This window comes from Oryzias latipes, chromosome 3 (assembly GCF_053564925.1).
Source record: "Oryzias latipes strain Hd-rR chromosome 3, Olatipes_Hd-rR_3.1".
Lineage (NCBI taxonomy): Eukaryota > Metazoa > Chordata > Actinopteri > Beloniformes > Adrianichthyidae > Oryzias > Oryzias latipes.
This window is the reverse complement of record NC_136239.1, coordinates 36,872,565-36,894,410: the sequence shown is the minus strand read 5'-3', so window position 1 is coordinate 36,894,410 and position 21,846 is coordinate 36,872,565. Positions and strand designations below refer to the sequence as shown.

The following is a 21,846-nucleotide window of genomic DNA, read 5'->3' as shown; positions in this document are numbered from 1 at the left end:
ACACTGCCGTTGCTAGGTAAACTAAAACACTCTCTGATTTGCTGAATCAAAGAACCTAAACCAATCAGCGTTGTTTTTATTTCGAGGTCACATCTGCGCTTAGGCGTCTAGTGATACAAGAGTTTTCCCAGCAGGCATCTTTATAGTTTGCGTTCTGCTGTTTCCGATCACTGTTAACAATCGACTCGTTATTCATTTTAGTGCGTTTGAAACAATGTGATTTTTATTTATTGGTTTTTCACGAACGCTCGGTAAAGTCGAACCGATTACTAAAACTGAAGCTTAAATTTAAACAAGCTAGCTTGTGGTGAAAAAAAGTTTCACAATGTTGAAGCTTAACTTCAGAAGGAGAGAAAACAAGGAGGAGTATGTAAGTGCCTCGCGCTCTAAAAATGATTATAGTTTGAGTTAGCTTGACTGTTTGGTAACGTACCATTCATAATCCTGGATTTTTAACATTTGTGTTTTTTTTTTAAAGCACATTGAGTAACCATATGTTAATTTTGCAACTTAGTGGTTTGAAAATGAAACAACTGAAATGATTCAAGCAGAGATGCTTATTGTTTTTTATTTTTATTTTAATGTTTTGTTTGATTGTCATGATCTTCTGACACTTCAGGGGCCCCAGTTTAGTTTAGTGGAAAGTACTATAAATCTAATCAAGAAATGTGCAAAGACAAATAAGTATGAAAAAATAGAATAAAGTGCCGCATAACAAATATTGTGTGTGTAGGTAGATGAAAGTCAGTTATTGCACACAAAGTTGTTGATTTGGAGCAGAGTCCTGTTGCATAATGTAGTAAGTAGAATTCCTGAGATTTGCTTTTGGTGATCTTTCCTCAACAAGATAAAATAATAAAATACATTAAAGCAGCCAGGTGGCCCTTTATTTCCATGTTCTGGATCCGTGCACGTGACGTGTTCAGTGTGTGTGTGTTGCAGTGCGTTGCTCTAACCTCCCTCCCTCTCTGTTGTGTAGAGGCACATAGCTCATGGTTTGATCCCCGCAGCGTCTGTTGCCCCCAAGCCCGCCGTACCTCGTACCCCTCCGCCTCACAACCCAAACCCGTCTCCAGAGCGACCCAGGTACCTGACACCACCCCTTCATCACCTGTTACCCCCCCGCTTATCATTCTCCAAACATTCTGTGCCACACGTGTGATGTTAGACAACGCGTCATCCTCACTGTGTGATGGTTTCTCGCTGCTTTCTTCTGTGTCTGAACATTTCCACGTGCAGGTCCGCCTTGGCAGCAGCCATTCTCTCCTCCTCTCTGACGGGTCAGACCTGGGCCATCCCTCCGTTCCGGCCCAGGTCATCCTCTGAGATTGACCGGTCAGAATCCATCGTGTCCGGGCCGAACTTCAACACAGCGTATTATATGAGGTAACCACGTTTTCAAACACGGGGATCATAAACTCTTTAATGACTGTTTGACATTGCTTTTCACCCTCAGACCACATCTGCCTTTTTTTTTTTTGTCCATTTCAGTCTCTCTGCTTTACATTTTTTATACACATAACTGACAAGAAAAATGTGACCCTGATGGATGGCGTTTCTGTCATGTGCAGGCGTTGGTATGAATGTGGCAAACATGAAATCAAACGCAGGAAGGACCAGAAAAACTGGACAAATGATTTTTCTGGCGTCTTTTAGCACAGACGGCTTACAGCGAGGTCATCCGAGGTAAAAACAACAACATTTTGAAAAAGAAAAACAGAAAAATACTTCTCCAGCACAGAAAACAACTTAAACATGTACACTGGAAAAATACTTTTCCTAAAGCTATGAATATAACATGAATCTTAAGAAGAAAATCCCTATAAAGTAATACAGAAATATCATCCATGCTTCAATGCAATTTTACCTACAAGTAAAGAACTATTCTTATTGATTTGTTGTGGGTACTTTATTTTTTAGGTAAAAAATATAGTAAGTAGAAAAGTAACCACAACTCAATTTTAAATCTGGCAAACACATTTTTAGGTCATTTCAATTTAATTGTGTTTCCATTACATTACCATTAGACCTAATCAAAAAGGCAGTTGAGAATACTTGACTTCCTTAGGTGGTACAGTAAAAATATTTGTTTGTTTAACTTTAAACATGAGTGCTATGAACTTGAGTTGGGGAAACAAATCGATGGGTTGAAGTTAACTTTTTCAATTACCTATACGAAGCCCATCAAGACGACTGTTGTTGTGAATTTGGGCTTGACAAATAAAATTGAATTGAATGTGAAAGTTACTTGAGATAATTTGCGTGCTTTAATCCAAATTTTAAGAAAGCCGGGTTACAAATTATTTTAAGTTTAGCAAACTTGAATTTTTATACAGTGTAACAAGAAACCTTGTGAGCGAAAAAAATCTAAAAACAAGGAGTTCAAAAGGGGAAAGACGCAAAAAAAACATAATAAACAGCCCATTTAGGAGTATATGTTTGCTAGTTTTTATTAACCTTTATTAACCATTCTGAGTAAAAAAAAACTAGTGTAATAAGTGAAAATGACTAATTTTAGAACAGAATTGTGAAAACCATCTTAGTACAAGTGAATAAATCTTCATAAAATCTAATCTAGCACTTATTCTTAGAGCATAAATCAACATTTTTTTTTCCAAAATAAAAATAAAAATGAGTTAAAAAAACAACAACAACAACCAGTAAATCAAGTTTTTCTATTGTCCAGTTGGCATTTTGACTCATTATTTTGCTAATAATTTCCTTATTTCTTGATCCTAGCTCTTAATGAGACTAAAACTTTGTGTGAAGCTTGGAAAGGTGTTGAGCAAAGAGAAGGTAAAACAGCTTAAACGTTGGTCAAATATCTTGAATGTCCAAAAACAAGGTGTTCAATCTTTGCAGTGAACAGGTTTCTGTTTGCAAAATATTTATGTGGACCATGCACCAATCCTGACCGGTTTGATCTACTATCTGATCATAATCGATCACGTCCACTAAGTAAAAGCTTTTACAAGCCCTCCTCACTTCTTCCAGGTCTCACCTTCAGGCATTTTCTTTGAAGGTTTGCGAGAAACTTCTGTCTTCTCTGTCATTTTCAGAAAAAACGCCCACAGTTCATGACATTTTCTAAGAACGTTTCCTTCTCTTTGCATCAGGAATTTGTGTGAATTTAGCCTCCGGTGTTGTAAGCTTTTAAACCGTCGGCACCACAAACTCACCCTGAAGCAAAGGTCAAAGAGGTCAACTCTCCTAAAAGAGCCACTCCTGAGAAGATGATGGGTTTTTTGTTTTTTCTGATGATGGACGACGTTTTTTTATTCAAATTGAAGTGATTTAGTAGAAGTTTGAAAAAGAGCTTATTTGTGACGTAAAAACTACAAGCGGCTCCCACTTGTAGGCGAGTATAGATCCGCGGGGGGGTGAGGAGGCCGTCCTGTGGAGACCATCGAGTCGCTAAGATGAGCGATTCCACATCGGGGAGCCTCTTGGCGTCTCTGTGGAGGATGGAATGGATAAATCCATTTCCTAGCTTTCCAAAGAACCACAGAAATTCCGTATAAACTCATCCCTTTTGCTCCCGCCTCCTATTTTAGCTCGACTTCAAGCGCCCTCAGAGACAGATGGTCAGAGGATTTAGCCGACCGGCCACGCCTGTCCTCCCCTGAACACTCAGACGAGGAGTTTATAGACAAAGAGGAGGAGGAGGAGGAGGAGGATGAAGAAGATGAGGATCACGTCTACCAAAGCCTGGACACACGTGTGAACCTGATGGAATCGGAAAACGTCCCTGATGTGCAGCTAGAAAGTCAGGTAAGGATTTTCATGTGGATGTCTGGACATCTTCATGTGAGATTTTCTGACCCACATGGAGGTCGGAAATTTGACACATTAAAGTAAAAGTATGATGAAAAGTATTTCCAACACACTTGGAGGATTTTGCCGCTGATATTACAGTCATTAAAATATAAATCTTTTACTCAGTTAAGAAAAAAATTAGCCTTTCATGTTCTTGTTTGTTGCTGTAATGTGGGGTTCGTCCATCAGGGGGCGCCATTGTTCACAGGTAACCTTTTCATATAGTTTGTACAAAGAAAAGTGAAGGGATTTTTTCTGGATTTTTCAGTTTTTAGAATTTTGGTTCTGGGTAATGTGCGAAAACTTTTTAGTTCAGATAAAACACACAAGTCCCTGATGAGAAATTATTAGGACAAACTTAGATTTTTCGGATTTCTCCATTGTTCTCTGGTCTAAAAAGGATGTTCTCCTGTGACGTGTCTTCTCTGTGCCGGCCTGATTTTATGCCACAAAGCTGCTCCTGCCATATATTTACACATTTTTTTCAATTAATTAAGATCTTTATTTACAGAAAATGTCTTAAACATCAAAATCCAGCAAAAAAAAAAGAAAATAATAACCTCAACAATACAAGATCAAGCTAAATACTAGGGGTTCTGATGTAGCTTATTGTTATCAACAAAAGTGGAAAGTATTTTTATATTTTATAAATTTAAATGAGGTAGAATATGAGCACATCTACTTCTGAAACTTATTAAAAAATGGTTTTATTTCTAAAAACCTATTTTTGTGAATATCTAATTTATTTATTTTCACAAATGTATTTATATCAAATATAAAATAATTGAAGCTGAATCAAATAATGTATCCACAAAGATGTCCCGAAGCAGAATTTGGCATGTTTCTAATTGTGTACAAACAGGGAATTTGTGCAACACCAACAGTAAAAATCCTTCAAAAACCTATTGACATGTACACTAAATGACCAAAAGTATTCACTCAGAACGCCGTGTCCTAGTCACTTGGCCGGGCCACAGGTGTAGAAAACCAAAATGTCAGTGAGGAAGTAATGAGGGATTCTGTATTCTAGTAATTGTAATTAATTACTGAAATTTGAGCTGTTATTTGTTACGTTACTGACAAAAGTAATTGAATGATAGTAATTTGTAATTCATTACCCCCAACACTGAACCTGGGGAGGCCACAGGGTTGCCTCCTGTTTCACTGATACCACCGGGTCAGGGTAAAGCTTGGTGACGATGGACCCGGGTCAGGGTAAAGCTTGGTGACGACCGTCTACTGACCGTCTCTCTCTAAGGGATCCCAGTTGCTCTCATTGAAGAGTTTGACAGATTTACGCACAAAGTGAAGCAAAGCTGAGGAGACACGTCTCTGGAGGCTGTTAAGTTTACGTCTCTGTCCTCCCTGGAGTCTGTGTTTAAAGCAGATGGAGCGTGCACGTTGTAGACAAGGAGATTGGAAAACCTGCAGCAGGAATCCAAAGCTGCTCTGGAAGATAGCGGGCCCTCGGCCGCTGAGGATGACACGTCCCACCGCAGCAGGTGGGAGGTCTGGGCGGCGTGTGCGCTTATCTTCACCCCAGAAGGGGAGGCTGCAGAGCAGAGACGAGCGGTGTGTGTGTGTGTGTGTGTGTGTGTGTGTGTGATCATGTGACTCAGAAGCCCTGCAGCAGGGGTGGTGGTAGCGGTGAGCGCTAATGACGCCGGCTTCCTTGCTTCCTGTTTGAGCAGACTTCAAAAAAGGTGGCTGCAGGTCAGGGCGCTGCAGACCACATATGGCTGGAAGGCCGGCCGCTTGCTGGCTTTAATGGCAAACTAGGAGGAGAGGAAGAAAAAGAAAAAAACCAAAGGTATTCAAGAGAGAGAAGCTGGATAATTGGTGGTCATTACTGGCATCCTGGAGCGGGTGCCTCAGAGGCACGCCAGGACCACCTATAGCTGACTCCACTGCTCCGCCAAGCTGCATGTGAGCGGGAACCTTATTAACTCAAAAACACGTATTAAAGCCGTCTGTTTCTAACTGATCATGATTTTTTTTAACCCCTTTTTTGTCTCAGCACCATTGATTGCATATAACAACTGGGCTAAGGAAACCGCTGACTCCAAGAAGCCAAAATCCCATAGACTTCTATAGAGAGATTAGCAGCTGGTACTCAGAATAAACATTCTTCCTCTGATACCTTTTTTTTTAAAACATATTCTTGATAATCCTCTTTTTTTTCTCAACATTTTTTCTGTAGTTCAAGTTAATCAAGTTAGAAACTGACCAATCAGATGTCTCAATAAAAGTAGGCGGAGCCTGCAGGCCCCCACGTCCAACGTTCAAGACGTTTGACAGATTCCACCGAGCCTGCTTTGGGTGAAATAGCCACAGTTTCCATCTCCAATAGACACGTCTGTGCTCAGTGGCAACGTGCTGCTTAAAAGATGAGTTTTGAACAAGCTGCAGACGATTCATAGTACTTTCTCAACACCAGAACGAAGGACATTGCAGTAATCTGTTCTTGAAGTTATAGAGGCGTGTAGTAATATTTAGCACTGGCTCTGAAGAGAAAGGGTCTCAGTATTTCTGAGACCATAAAAGGTAGCGCTTCCTTTTAACATTTCAGTACTTACAGGGTATTTAGGTAAGACTTACACTGTACTTTTTTGTACCTACAAGGTACTTACAGGCTACTTCTTTGTACCTACTTGTTACTTGCATCATACTGGGTGTATATTTATGTGATGCTTTTTGATTCATACTTATGTGGTACCTGCTGGGTATTTGTGCTGTACACTCTGGGTTTTTACAAAGTACCTACTGGGTATTTACGTGTTGTGTTGATGTGTCTCTTGTGGTACTTACCAGATGTAAGTACAAATAAAGTGCCTTGAATTTACTTTTTAACTTATCGTATGTTTCCTTGTATTTACCATGTGTATCAAGATAGTACGTAAACAGAAACTACCTTTGAAGTACTATGAAGAAGTGCCTAGAATTTACATTGTAATTACTGAGAGGATGGGGTATTTACGTAGTACTTATGTGGTACTTTATTGTTTTTTTCATGGTTCTTACTTGTACTGAGAACAGAGAAAGTACACAGAAAGTACTATTTATTGTACAAATCAAATCAAATCAAATCAAACTTTATTTATAAAATAGCGCTTATCATGCATTTCGTGCAGCTCGAAGCGCTTTAACATTAAAAACAAAAAAACACACAACATTACAGTAAAAACCCAACCCACCCTACACCCTTCCCACTCCCCTCCATTAAAGCACATGACCCACGACAATGAATGTTGACTACTAATGCAAGTTAAAATAAATAAATGAATAAATAAATAAAAAAGCAAGCAAACAAACAAACAAACAAACAAACAAGGCTTGGCTCTGCTGTGAGGAAACGGCATTTGGGAATCTCTTCATACCAGGAGCCAGCCCGCCCACGGGAGCATGGCCACAGCGCCAACCCAGACCGGGACAACACCAGGGTCCACTTCACAGCCGTGAGGCTGCAAAATTAAACCCCAGCCGCCCCAGCAAGGGCAAGAACTGCAACAACAGCCACCGGGCAAGCCGGCAACCCTGGCAGAAAAGACTCCCACAAGAAACACTGGGGCTAAAATCACAATAAGATACTAAAATTATAAGATTTATTAAAAAATAAATAAATAAATAAATAAATAAAAACTGAGAATAAGATGCATAAAATGAAATGAAGTATAGTATAGAATATAGCCTATATTAAAACTAATAGAATAATTTAGCAGTTAAAATCAACTGAAAGCTAAATTAAAAAGGTGGGTCTTGAGCCTCTTCTTAAAAACCTCTACAAGAAGTTTACATGTTAGGTTAGGTTACGTTAGGTTAGACTCTAACCTAACATGTAAACTTACAGTGTTAGAGTGTTAGGGTATAGTGTGTCTCTTGGTACTTACCATTTATAAGGAGAGAGTAGTTACAGGTACACATCAACTACCTTTAAAGTACTCTTAGTACTAAAGTACTGAAACTGGGCTGTAAAAGAAAGTCAGCTCTCCATTTAATGGTACTTGCTGTAAAAAACGCTGGGTATGTTCACATGAGTATTACTTGGTATTTACCTCTAAAGTAAGGTGCAGCTGGACTCGAAGTACCCTGTAGTAACTGTACTGTAAAATAAAGTGTTACCCAGTAAAATTCAGTCTTTGTAACTTGGTTTGTGTGTGCTTCAAAGGTAAGAACTACATCTAAAATCACACCAGGTTTCTGAAATATCATAATATTTCACATGATCTATTTTTTTCCCTACAGCCCTAGTTTTGACAGTCTGTTTAGAGAGAAAAAAACGAGTCAGATACTTTGCATCTGATTCCCCTGAGTGTTTACTTGTGGTCCCTTCCAGCCCAGTACCCCTCTGCCTGCTCAGATGTCCGGAAGAAAAGCTGCCTCCCCAGGTACTGATGCATCACGAATCGATGTTTGGATGCATGAACTGACAAATGAAGCCACCGTGAGAACACGTTTTTAAAAAATAATTAAACACAACATGCTGCTATAATAACATGCTACTTCCAAAAGAAAACAGAGACATGTCAGTCACATTTTGACACTTCTGTGAAGCTTTAACGGTAAAATACACTGTTATACTTATTACTTATTACTGCACTGGTCCTAGCCTGCAGACGGTGCCCAAAGAAAAACGTTTTATGTGGTCCTAAAATTAACCTTACTCAATCACGCTGACACTAGCGGGCTGCTTTGCAAAGCCGTGCAGAAAATTCATTTTTACAAACCCGTAAGTGGTAAAAATGTGCTCCAACGATAAGGCGTTTTACTCGTGCTTCCTCTGCTTATCTCATAACGACTCCCAGATTTCACAGAGGGATCGGGAAGCTGGTCCCCTGAAGCCACGGGGGAGAGAGCGTCTGTCAAGAAGAGGCCCGAAAATTGGAAGGAAGATGTGTCATGTAGGTGTCAGAGCTGAAATAACCCGCTGTGTGTCTGTCATACTCACATGCTGCTTCTTTGGGTCAGTGTTGCTGCTTCTTCTTCTTTTTTTTGTTTCTATCTGCAGTTTTCTGCTCCAATTTCAAAAGTCCTCCACTGCTCTGACGCTGCAGAGGGCGTGTTTTCAGATTCAGCAGAATAAATAATCAGTCAGTTCCTTCACTGGCTTGTCTGATCGCTGGCAGCATTTCAAATTGTTCATAAAAGTGGGGATAAACCCTGACTGGGAACGCTCGGTGTTTGTGCACACAGTGATAAGAAAACCTACATTAACCCAAATATTCACCAGGTTTCCTGTGGTTTTAAAGGGGAGATGAAAGCAAAAGAAAAAGCAGCTTTTCACTGATCCGGTCCACAGTTTTCTTTGTTTGGCTCACTAGTATGGGGGGGAAGGGGGGGCAACATTATAGGTCCAGTTTGAAAGCCGGTTTACGATGGCCCCCAAATCATTCAACACATCAGTTGAACATTTTAAAGATCCCAACGACAATCAAAAAAACAACGCTAATGTTAAAAAGCGTTTCAGAAAACAAAGTTAATTTCAACAAAAATAATTTTTTAATAATATATATTTATAAACTTAAAACATTTCAGAAAACAAAATCTATTTCCAGAAAACAGAATGGAACATTCAAAAAAATAAACAAAAAACAAAGTGAACTGTTAAAAAACTAAATGCAATGAGAAACCAGTAAAAGTAGGTACTATTGGACGTCGCTGATTGGTGATGATGAAATCCAGTATCGCTTCAAGCCAAAAAGCTTTCAGTTTAAATGATGGACAGACGTCATCATCCAATCAGCGATGTCCCTCGGTACCATTCTTTTCCGGCCTCTCATCGTGTTTCGTTTTCCAACAGTTCACTTTGTTTCTGGAAAAAATGTTTTTTTCATTTTTGTTTTCTATGTTTAGGTTTCTGAAGTTTTTTCTCTCCAAACTGTAATGTTGCTTTTTAACTGTTTTTAAATTGTCATTGTGATCTTTAAAATGGCTTTGTAATTAGTGATTTGTTGATGTGATATGCAGTTCAGGGCCACCATAGCCGTCTGTTTCAATCCATTATTTCTATTGAACCCTCAGCCTCCTGGTGTTTAGAATAAAATAAATGAAAACCAAAATGTAATTCCAAACAAGGAACCCAAATATCTTCCGACAGATGACATTCCTTTAAGCTTCTGACCACAGCCGCTGCAAAGGTTTGGCGATGGCTCAATCAACCACAGTTTAGGGCAAACCATCAGCCTGCTTCAAAACTCAAACATCATCATCCAATCAGTGATGTCCCATCATCCCCACCTCGTCCGGTTTCGCTTTAATATGTTTTTGCGTGGAGTGATTTGCTGATGTGATTTGGACTTCAGGGCCACCGTACTAAAGAGTTGACTCAGCTTTGTTCAGGACTAACAGGGCATAAAAATATTGTTATTCCTATTCCACAAGAGTTAGCTTTTAAGGTAAAACAAAAATGACTTTTTTTTTAGTTTCTTGAGAGAATATTTCTGTAGTTATAAACCACATCACCCTGCAAACGTCTCATTCCAAAAGTGGCAGCAATTGAATGAAAAACTAAACATAAAACGTTTATTAGCTTGAAGGATTCTTCCAATCTTGATTTAATCTATAAATTTAGAAGCATTTCCAATCATTTATGTTAACTCTGCGGTTGCAGGGCTCGTGTCAAACTTTATTTGGCGACGATGTGGCCATTTTTAATGGTTACTAAAGATTTGCACATGTGTGCAGTTGTCATGCTTGTCGTCCCTGTGAAGAGAGGTGTCAGCTTCGTGTCCTGTGTCATTTTAGCTTTACCTCCCGTCCCAGCTGCCAGCCCCTCCAGGTGCTACAAAGCAGCGGGCGGCACTTCTCCAGAGCTCAGCAGCGCATACAGCAAGGTCCAGAAGCAGAGGCAGCCCAGGAGAGCCGGTGAACATCAGGAGAGCCCAAACTCCTCCCACATGGGATCTCTTGCAGGTAAGAGATGGACTGCTGCGAGGAGCAAACGCTCTAAATCTCAGCTCTGCACCCCTGAAAACGAAGGAGATCATTACAGATTTTGAAAATCAAATTGTTTTAACCGCTTAATTCACCTTTCACATCAAATTGATTGAATAGACCTAATGAAATGATGTGTAAGAGTTGCATCTCTGATTGGTGGAAGTTCTGACTGATTCCTGTCGGTCTTCATCTCTTACAAAAATGTCTGGAAGTAACTTCCTAATGTTTTTGCAGTGCAGGAACTTTTTCCCCTTAGAGTAACTTGTCCTTACTCCTCTACTAAAGCCTAAAACATCCGGTAGTTCAGAAGTATTACAGAGAGGAGGGGCATCATCAGAGCAGCTGAAACAAACCCACTGAGCGACCTGGTCGGTGAGGGTCTACACACATGTGGCGACCCGCTAGAACAGTTCTGCTGTGATTGCAGTCAGCAAGGCGGAGCTGCAGAGTTTGAGACGGCACGCTCAGGAGCTGGTGGACGAAAACGACGCCCTGAAACTGACAGTTCACCGCCTGAAAGTAGAGCTCAGCCGCCACCAAGCTGCCGCCAGACCGCCGTCCAAAGACGAGGTACGACAAAACCAACGCTGCAGTGGCTGCAATGCTTAATTGAAGCTTTAAATGATCAATCTTCTGCAGAATCCATTGTTTGCATTTCATATAATCTATTACCCGACTTTGATGCTGAACCACATACATCCATCTCTTTGTTCCTGCTTCCTTCTGACTGATGTCCTGTCGCAGCTCGTCCTCTCCAGTCCGCACAAGAAAGTCAACCTGTGGTTTTCATCATGGCCTTCTGATCACTCCAGGAGATTTTTCATGTCCTTGCTCTGGCATCTGACTTTCTCTGCCTCGGCGTGTGTCGGCTCACACTCATTACTGATAGTTGAGACGGCAAAGAAGAGGCGTTATGGCTGAATAGTGCTGCAACCCGACCATGCAGAGGGAGGTTATAGAGCACAAAGTTAGAAAATATTTAGTGACAGTTGTTCTAAATTCTTAATCCCAAATCCTGCAGATTACCATTAAAGTTTAAAGACCCACTCAGGGGTCTTTAAACCTTTTAGATGCAGAAACCAGGTTTGTGATTTACAAGCTGGACTGCCTCAACTTAAGGACCCATTCGGATAAAAATGTTGCTTTTGGGATTTTAACATGTTCTTGTGGCTTTTTTCCAATGATGGAAGACGTAAATGAAGAAAAATAAGATTAAAATTGTATTTTTTCTAGTATTTCTTGATTCAAATGACTGTGAATCAGGAACAGGAAAAATGCTGTTTGAATAAGAGTTCATTTGTGACATGGGAAATATGCTGGGCGGGCCACAAGCTCAGCTCCATTCTGATCCAAACCTGTAGATAAATAGATCCACGTTCGTCTTGGTTTTCCCTTATCTGAGCTGGCATCTGGCTTAAAAACTGTCCGGCTGGATGACTCCAATCCTGCTCACCGTTTCTGTCCTTGTCTGCAGCTCGACGTGAATCATTTCTGCGCTTCGCTGCCGGCTGAAGAAGACGGGATGAAGGTGACCAGTTTCTTTCAGTTAAAACTCCTGCTTCAAAACTAAACTCTACAAGAACTCTGCAAAGTTTAACAAACAAAGGAGGCCGAAGACTTAAAAAAAACACAGGAGACGGTCCAATGTTGGATGCTTAAAACACTTTAAGAGACATTTTTTATGTGAAAAAAAACTTAGCAGAGGAGAGATTTATACTAAACTTTATTCTTGGCTTCCCACATTTAAATAAATGGACTTATCACTCTTTAGGGATATATATTAAAAGGTTTGTTCTATTTACTAATAACCATAAATTATTAATAAAAAATATTTATATTAACAGTTGCATTTTGGATTTGCTACATTTCTAATAAACATTTTCTGACCTTGTAAAAAAAAGCATTTTATGACTCTAAATATGCAAATGAGTCTGCAGATTGAAAGGAATCGTTCCAAGGCAACAGTAAGAATTGTTCAGACCTTCCACAAAGATAACTGTGATTCAATGTGGCCCGAAATAGAACATTTACCTCAAAAGGGTGGAAACAGACGTCAATGTAGGAGATAATAAAGGAAGGGAATTGGATTAACGTCCGGAAATGTTAAATGTGATCTTTCTTTAAGAAAATAAGATTACAGTAGGAAGAAGAAAAGCAGAAAATGACAATTAAAGTGATGCACTGCCAGTTTGAATGAAAGAGTGAAGGAGCCGCCATTACCTCTATTACCTCTACAGCAGGTGAACAATAACATTCTAGGCTTTCTTTAGTCCTTTGGTCGGAAGATCCCAAGAGAAAATACATTACTTTATGATCGAAATCATAGGTAAATGTAAAAAAAAATCAATTAAAGCTTGTATTTTATATTAAATCCTTTAAGTATTTAATATTAGCTGTAAGTTTGGTGAATATGAATTACAGGTTAAAAACGCATAATATGATGTTTTTCGGATAACTTTAAAAAAGAAGGTGTCACAAACAAATCAGCTAAGTACTTTCAAATACCTGTAAAGGTTTTTTGAGCATTGAAATCCCCTGCGTCTGCTGCCTCAACTGCTGCCCGGAAGGCCGTCATCCACACCCTTCACAGGGAAGACGAGACCCAGAGTGTCCTGATTGTCCACAGGACGTGGAACCTGCACACACATGATCTTCCCAGGCTTGATTGAGCTACAAACTGAGCAGAACCCGATAGAAATTCTCTGATTTGTTGTCGAGAAGAAGAGTTTAGAACAATTAAGATGACCTGAAGGCAGATGTCACAGCAACCTGGGTTTTCTGTTACACCTGTGCAGTCTCACAGGCTGGTCACCTCCATGCCACAAAGCATGGATGCAGGAATACGTGCAGAAGAAGATCCATCCAAATAACCAGTGCCAAAAATGAACGCCGGAGACTTGTGATGAAAACATCCTGTTTAGAATCATTTGATGGGATATTCTAGTTTTCTGAGAAGCTGAATTTTGTGTCTTTTGAAGAAAAAAAAAAGGCCCCAAAAAATTAAGACTTGAAATATTTAAATAATAGTGCAATAAAACAAACCAGTTTCACTTTTTGAATGCTTTAAATTTTGGGATGTGCCTGTTTGTTACAGAACAAAAGCAAATAAAAAAGTTCCATAGTGATTAATACTACTGTATCTGTAAATGTACAGTAGAAATCAGTATAAAAAAAAGCTTACAAGAAGGATTTATTTTTTATTTATAGTGTAGTTTTATGTAGCTTTTATTCATTCTGGTTCACATATTTGGCTTAAACCCAACAAAATGGAGCAGCAAACCAAAACTGCAATGATCCAGAAGGTGATGTTTTGTTTGCTGCAGGAGGAGCTGAAGAAACTACGTCTTCGCGTTGAAGAATTGATCAGAGAAAACCAAAGACTTCACGCCGAAAGCGCCAGGATGAGCGAGCACAGCCAGGAGGACAGGTGAGAGGGTCAGACAAATGACCCAAACTTTATTTATAAAGCACTTTCAGACAACAACAGCTGTGTAGAAAAGAAAAATACAAGACAAAACAGGAGGAAACGCAACAAAATGTAACAAATAAAAGGCATAAACACTCAGTAGTAGTAAAGTCATATTTTAGGTTTGGATTTTAAACCGAGAAACTTTAAAGATGTGAGATTTTTATGCAGTTTTCTCTCTGAGCTTTTGTGAGTTTTTTTGTAGACGCAGTCATTAAGATCAAAACCTTTATGACCGAGGAGGAAAAAAATGGGTGCAGAAGTTTATAGGTATAACAGGGTTCGGCCATTCAAACATCTTCAAAGTAACAAATCAATTGTTTTATCATTCTCCGTGCCCTACCTATTTCTGACCTGTCCACAAATCTAAAACAACAAAACCAAAGTCGTAAAAGCTTTCTTCAGAGTCGGGCTTTTATTCTGGCGGGTGCATTTGCACACATTTACATTTAGAGTGTTTTGCGAGGGCTCTTATCAACAGCTGATCACCGAACAGCGAGCGGTAAATTACTGGCTGGTATTTGACAACTCCACCTCTCGAACCGAAGGCCGGCATTTACTGTTGATTATGAGAGCAAAGAGGAGGACATGTCGTCAGCTCCAGAACAGATATCGGATAAACAAGAGGGCCGTTCAGAATGTTAAACGCCTTTTTCCTTAAACCGCTTTGCAGTCAAGCTCTCGGTTAAGTGACTGTTTGTCCCACGCACGGACTAAAACCATAACATCTGTTATTTATCAGAATATCTGTTTGTTGGTGTGAAGTACCCAGACTTTTACCAATACTGGTGGACATTTCAAATACTAATATGATGCTTAAACACTCATTCGTGCAGTAAAACTATAAGCTACCTGTGAATTTCTGAATTCAGTTTGACATCATCCTTGTCACTCTGTTCCCAAAGAGTTTAAACTTTTCTCCTGCAGAAAATGCTGTTTTAAATGCTAACACCAACTGCTTTTCGTAGTCTCTTTGAAACAAAGGATAAAAAAGTAAGTACCGGTACACAGAAGCATTTCGAAGAGTAGAAAACCAAGAGAACGTTCAACATTTTTGTCAGTCATTTAAGAAAAGGGACATTTTACATAGAATCATCAACATTTTAGGCTTTTATAATTTGAAAACAGGCTAAAAGAAAAATAAAACCTGTTTTTTTTTGTGTCTCAGAAAATTAGAGCCCAAGCAGAAAGAAGAAAAAAAAGTCATCACTAAAGCAGCTTTTGTGGCCAGGTACCAAGTACAAAATAAAAGCAGCACCTGCTCATGACTTATGAGCAGAGGGGAACATGAAGTGCTCTAGAATTTCCTCATCGACTGTTGACCTCAGAAAACTAAGTGGACCAACAGCAGCAGACGACACAACCCAGAGTCACCCCAAAACATGGAGTCGTTTTACAAAAATTCTGGGATCCTTCTCAGGATCACGTGACTTTTGATTTTCTGGCTGCCCTGAACAAAATACATGGCTGACATTCGCTAATTCTTTGGTGGAAAATCCCACAAAATAACCTATTTTGTGGACTAATCTTTATTTTAATAACATACAGGGTTGGATGACATGGATCCTCCAACCATCACCAACTGTAGAAACTCTTTACTCTGAACTTCAAACATTCTCTTACCTCTGCACTCTTCCTCCAGACATCTTGAATGTTTGCATGAAATGCAAAATTTGGTTCCATCTGAACAATCTGGACCTTTGGTGGTGGAAGTCATATATTTTTAATCTTCTGTTTATATGTTTGGAAACAGTACTCTGTGTTCAGGAATGACCCTTTTGGGGCTCGTCCTCCTTGTGAAGGGTGTGGACGACTGTCTTTTGGACATCAGTCCTCCTCTTTCTTTTCTGACTTACCAAACTAAACTCAGAGCTCATTTAAAGGCTCCGGAAACCTCTGCAGGTGTTTTGACATTTTTAAATGTTTATTAAACTCCAAAAGTTTCTAACAATTCATTTTTTCACATTACTCTAAATTTCGGAGACACAGAAATTGTTGGGGTTTTTTTATTACCCAAAGGCTACAATTATCACAATTACTATAAATAAAACCTTGAACTAATTCACCCCATGCCTAATGGTTAAATATAAGTTTGTATAAGTCTTTACTTTTTGTGAAATACCTGTACTTTTCATTAATACTGATTGCTGAAAAATCACAGCCTTTCTCATTTATGAAACAGTTTAATACAAATTATAACAAATATTATTATTATTTTTTATTTTACATTGCCTGTTTTACATAGATTTTAGTATTTTTGTTTAAAAAAACGTTTCAATAAAATTAAAAGATGAGGTGAACAATAATGAAAAATGTGTTGATGATCTCTGTATATTTATATTTTCAATAATTAATTTAAGTTTCCTTTTTCTGAAAAATTTTCTGAAAAATAAATAATATTTACCTTTTTTAGGAAAGACTCCTGATAAATTGTGTCAGTGGAACAAACGGTTACATGTATCCATTTGAACCCACTCACCTGTTTGTCATTTTTAGAGTTTCTTATTTTGAAAGTCAATGAAATAATTTTCCCACCACGCTTTTGATTTTGCCAAACCTTGTAGTCAACCTTTTTTTTTCCTTCTGTTAAATTCTTGTCTTATAGCATTCAGCTGTTGCAATAAACCCTTTTTTTCCACAGTCAGCAAATCCAACAGCAGGCCCTCCTGGTCCTGCGGGAGAACCAGGATCTTCTCAATCAGATCGAAGCTCTGCATGTCGGGGCCAAAGCAAACCGAAGCAAACACCAGTCAGAAGGTGGCATAAAATAAAAGATTCAATCGGTTGAAAAAAAGGGTCTTTATGAGCTTTTCCTGGCTCGATTTGACTCTCTCGTCTCTGCAGTGACGAAGCTATCGAAGCAGCTGATGCTGCTGGAGGCGGAGAAGCAGAGCGTGGAGGAGGAGCTACAGGAGAGCAGGAGGGAGGCCGAGAAACGTGCAAAGGAGGTTCAGGTTCTGCAGAAATGCCTGAAGGACGCAGTTACCTGGGACGAACACTGCCACATGTCAGAGAAACTCAGAAGGTGGAAAACATTTCCATGTTTGTCATTTCCTCATTATTTACTTAAATACCGTAAATACATTTCTGACTGTCTCTTAGATTGTTGATGGGTTGTAACAAAGAAATTGTAGGAAAATGAAGTCAAAACCATTGGGAATCACTCGACAACCCACTTTTCTGCACATATCAAAGTTGCTTTTACCTCAAGTCCAAACAAGACCAAAACTCAGTTAAATATTTGCTTCTTAAAAACCGCTCCAATCATCTTTTGATGTTTCCACTGGTCTTTCAATTATGATTATGCTGTTTTTTTAGCCAAAATCAGACAACCTGTGCATTTTTTTGAATATGGTTCACTAGAAATTCGTCTCTGAATTGTGGGCGGGACCGTTGGTGCAGAGCAACCCCCCACTTCCCATCACCCACCTGTTTGCACTCTCCTCTGCTAGCTTACAGCCCCCCCCCTTAAACCTAACGCCGGCCTGCGTCCAAATTGGAGGCCTGCATCCTTCAATGGCTGCGACCTTCCCGGGCGACGTTGGTCGGGTCCTTCGGCGAGCTGCTTGGCCGGATATTAACGGCTGTGAAATTGGACGATTCTGGCCTTTGGATAATTCCAGTCGTTACATGAGCGCATGTCATGTTGCCTAGCAACCGTGAGTCCCGAACAGAGAGGAGTAGTGAACCAGGCATGGAGCTCAACATTTTCCTGGCTTACTTGATCCAACTTTTAATCTGGGAGATGTAAATATAAAAAGGTTTGATTGTTTCCAACTCCGGGTCCCGCTTCACCTTCAGCCATTGTTGTCAGAAAATCTCGGCTGCAATGCATGTTGTGATGTGGACAGCATGAAGGATACACCAGACCAATCCTTGAAATCGGGAAAAGGAAGGCCGTGTTCGTCGGCCGCATTTGAAGGAGTCCTTAAATTAGGACAGCTCGTGTCGCGGCGCCGTGACGTAAGCAGCCTACAAACGCAGCCCAGGAGGAACGCAGCCCTCCAATTTGGACACACCCATTACTGGTGCAACCGAAATGGCGAGCAATTTCGTAGCTATCCGGTCGTGGATTTTAGATCCAAACTCCTGCTCAGACGAGCAAAACAAAGACGTTAACGGATGCAGGAAGCCTCTATCATCAGTGAAGATCCCATAAGAACCTGTTAAAAACACCAACAGCACCGTTTTCATGGAAGTTGGGTCTTTAAGCTTCTTTTCTTTTGTCCAATAGCAGTAATTATAGCTCTAGACATTAAGGCCTCTGGGGCTTTGCTTTAAGGAATGTGCACTTTTCTCTGAGAGCTGTACACCATGTGACGCTCGGTAAACTTTGCTCTCGACCTGCAGACAGCTGGAGCAGCAGGAGAGCAGGAGCACGGAGGAGCTGCAGGAGTTGTTTCAGAGAGTCTCCAGGCTGCAGGAGGAGAAGAGGCGACTGGCGCAGGACAACCTCAGCTTGGCTGCCGACGTCAAGACGATGAGGGCTGAGCTGGATCTCTGCAGACAAGCTAATAGGTACAGAATCGGGAGGGTCCTCTCACTTCAGACAGGAAGCCAGGACAGGAGACCACATGGACTGTTCAACCGTCGCTTTAGAACAGTCCAATGAAAAGAATCCGATTGAATAGGATAGAAGAACCAGCAGTTTCCAGCACGCTCCTGCCCAACATGAACACAAACATCCAGGATTAATCCACGCCAGTTATTTATGTGCAACTTCAAAGTCTCTTCTTTTTTATCACACCTTCAGATTTAGGTTAATGACTTCTTCCCTGGGTTGGAAGGCTGAAATAATCACCCCTCTTCAGTATGTCAACCCAACCTTCCAGATATATTCTACGTTATCTTGGTGATTTTATTAAAAGAGGATCCTAAAACGTCCCTGTGGCTGACAGCGGACTCATTCTCACCGTAGAGCCTAAAAGCTGCTATGGCCTGGGACGTGGATCTGCTCCCAGTGGGCGTCTTCGGAGAATAAAAGCAAGTTTTTCATTTCAAAGTGTGAAGACTGTCAGGAGGTGTTGGGTTAGACAATGATGGCAGTCTCAAGATGACTCGCTCTGTTCTGTTCTCTCTCTTTCTTCCGCCTTCTCTTCCTTTTCTCTACGTATTTTCCTCCCTTGTTCTTTTCGAGATCATCCTTTCTTTCTTTTTCCTCCCCAGGAAGGCAGAAAGAAAGATGAGCGTCCTGAAAAAGCAGAAAGAAGAGTCCCTGTTAAAGGAGGAAAAGGTGCGGCTTCACCTGGAGGCTCTCATGTCTGTAGCAGAGCACATCTCCACGCAAAGAGACCAGCTGTTACACACGGTAAACCTGACATTACTAACAAGTTTCCACGATTATTGTCTGCTCTCAGAAAACCCCCCCTCACAGTTTTTGGCACTTCAAAATACTCAGCCCATTGTTTTATGGTGATACAGTTGAAGAAAAGAGACCCCTGAGCTAAAATGCTGGAGAAGATGCTCATCTTCATCAGCTTCTGTTTGCATTGATCGAAGCAGACAGGCGATTGGAGCACAGAGTGAGGGGTGGGTGTGGTTTAGGAGTTGCACCAGCAAAAACAACTTGTCACGCCGCGCTGTACCTCTTATCCCGAGGCACTAATAATAATAAAGAGCAGCTGTACCATTTGTTTGGCATAAAGAGAAATTGTTTTTTTTTCAGTTTTCTCCTGTGAACGATAAACGTTCTTCATGTCAGGAGCAGCAGCCATGGACTGAAGTCCTAAAGTGCAGGAGAGGTTTTTAACCGCGTACGTCTTAACAAAAAGGATATCATTAAATGAGAAAAAGGGTTTTGTTGATGAGACAAAAATGGTGGAAAGGTCAGTTTTTATACTAGAGAAACCATAATCGAAAGTTAATTTAAACACTTTTTGTCTAAATTAAAAAAAAACATTGTGAGCAGTTTGCATTTGTTGTTAAATATGGATTTTAATCATTATTGTTTGCAGAATTTCTGCAGAATATGAAACTGAAGTAAAAAAATTAAACTGTGGACAGACAGACAAATATTGATCCCTTATCCTTAAATTACCCCACTGAAAGTATCTTGAACATGGATCAGTTTGAAACGGAGTACGAGTGATTTATATTTACCAGGTTTGTAAGATTTCCTTCTTTGCTGCATCTTTTTGGGATTTCTCCCCTGAAAAAAACAAAGCAATAATGACTGAGCTTCAAACTCCTCCAATTAATCACTTAGTGCCCCCCCCACCCCCTCGTGTGTTATCCTCTGTTAGCTCAGTAACCCCCCGTCCTCCCTGTCTGCCCCTCCAGGCTTCAGCTCTTCACCAGGAAAAGCAGGGATTCATCGGCAGCCTCCTGAACAGCACGCTCCGATTTGGAAAGTTGCAAGACGACGCCAAAGTAAGTTCCTTAGTTTAGCACAGTTGTGGCTTCGCGTTAAAGACGCAGGTCATAAGAGGTTTGGTCTGGAAAACAGAATTGAGTTAAAACCCTCCTTCATCAGACTGAATGCACAGAGCCAACATTTCCACTCAGAGGCTTCCTGCAGTGCGTGCCGGCTAATTCAGTCCCACCAGCCAAGTCGCACATTTGGCTCAGCGGCGGCCATTGATCCGACTTGAGCACATTCCAGTTAATTTTGTTCGATATCACCCCCAAGTGTAGTCCCCATCGATCAGCACACTTTGTGTCCGTCGATAAACCGTCTGCTGTCGGCCTTTCATCGCCCGGAAGACCTCAGCGCGCGAGCGGTTGTGTTTGAGGGGGAGGCCTGCCAAGCTGAGTCTGCTGGACCCACCATGTCTTTAAAAGATGCACTGTTGACCGCGGGCCCTTCCAGCAGGTTATCTGTGGCTTTAACACCATCGGCACCACTATGGTGAGACGATGAGAGAGCTGGAATAGTCCCGGTATGGGTAAATAAGCAGCATCTGAATGAGCTTAACGTGAGACGTCTCTAAATGTAATTACAGCTGATTGGTAGAAGGCAGTCCTTCTGCTCATCCACTCTTTGACAAACTATTGTGTTGATAACACTATTAGGACACTACTAGGCTATTCTAAGTGAATCACCATGGCAACCTTTACTTTCCTGCAGGGCCGTTTTCCTTTGAATCTTACCTCTGACAGATGCTTGACGCTACAGCTTGATTCAGCTTTTGCTTTCCGGTTCCCTTGTTTATTTTGTGCTGCACACTGAAAGGCCCTGCAGCCTTCCTGCCCGGCCGCCCGCCTAACCCCGCTTTGGGGTTGTCGGCGCCTCTCGCCCTTCAAGCAACAGCAACATATAAGGATAAAGAAATTTCCGGAGTTCTGTTATTGGTGTAGCCATAGCAACAGCAAAGACTGAAGAGATCTTAAGTCACATGCTTTCGTTTACAAGCTCTGGTTCGTAACAGAATAGTCCGATTGACGGCAGACTGAATGCAGACCAAGCGCAAGGTTCAGGACTTGATCCGGACCAGATAAAGCAGACTTGGTTTGGACAAACAGACTTTTCCAGTCGGGAAACACCCAAAGAAACAGCTGAGAGCAAATGCTTCCATACACACTGCCTTTAAATCCTGAACAATTCCGTTTTTTATTTAATTTAGATAAAAAGGCAAGAAAGAAGGCTTTACTAAAGTCCACCAGTCAGCTGGGTCCTTCAGAAACCAGATGGT

The 21,846-nt window shown here is 40.7% G+C and overlaps 1 protein-coding gene and 1 long non-coding RNA gene across 4 annotated transcripts in view; one reads left to right on the top strand and one right to left on the bottom strand.

Moving 5' to 3' along the window:
• Positions 1-91: 91 nt before the first annotated feature.
• cep89 (centrosomal protein 89) overlaps positions 92-21,846 on the top strand; it is a 61,764-nt gene continuing 40,009 nt past the window's right edge. For all 3 annotated transcript variants that reach the window (XM_011494064.4, XM_020700744.3, XM_078944679.1), the window contains exons 1-15: positions 92-370; positions 980-1,086; positions 1,240-1,386; positions 3,555-3,771; positions 8,150-8,201; positions 8,619-8,714; positions 10,558-10,725; positions 11,177-11,319; positions 12,224-12,277; positions 14,073-14,176; positions 16,857-16,972; positions 17,060-17,240; positions 18,566-18,733; positions 19,382-19,523; positions 20,495-20,584. In XM_011494064.4, the coding sequence (XP_011492366.1) occupies positions 326-370; positions 980-1,086; positions 1,240-1,386; positions 3,555-3,771; positions 8,150-8,201; positions 8,619-8,714; positions 10,558-10,725; positions 11,177-11,319; positions 12,224-12,277; positions 14,073-14,176; positions 16,857-16,972; positions 17,060-17,240; positions 18,566-18,733; positions 19,382-19,523; positions 20,495-20,584 (1,830 nt within the window). In that variant the 5' untranslated portion in view covers positions 92-325. The remainder of the gene's footprint in view (positions 371-979; positions 1,087-1,239; positions 1,387-3,554; positions 3,772-8,149; positions 8,202-8,618; positions 8,715-10,557; positions 10,726-11,176; positions 11,320-12,223; positions 12,278-14,072; positions 14,177-16,856; positions 16,973-17,059; positions 17,241-18,565; positions 18,734-19,381; positions 19,524-20,494; positions 20,585-21,846) is intronic.
• Positions 19,272-21,436, bottom strand: LOC110014078 (uncharacterized). The gene is made up of 3 exons (XR_002872997.2): positions 21,305-21,436; positions 20,315-20,363; positions 19,272-19,406 (listed from the first exon to the last, which is right to left on the bottom strand). It is a non-coding gene; the product is annotated as an uncharacterized LOC110014078 (long non-coding RNA).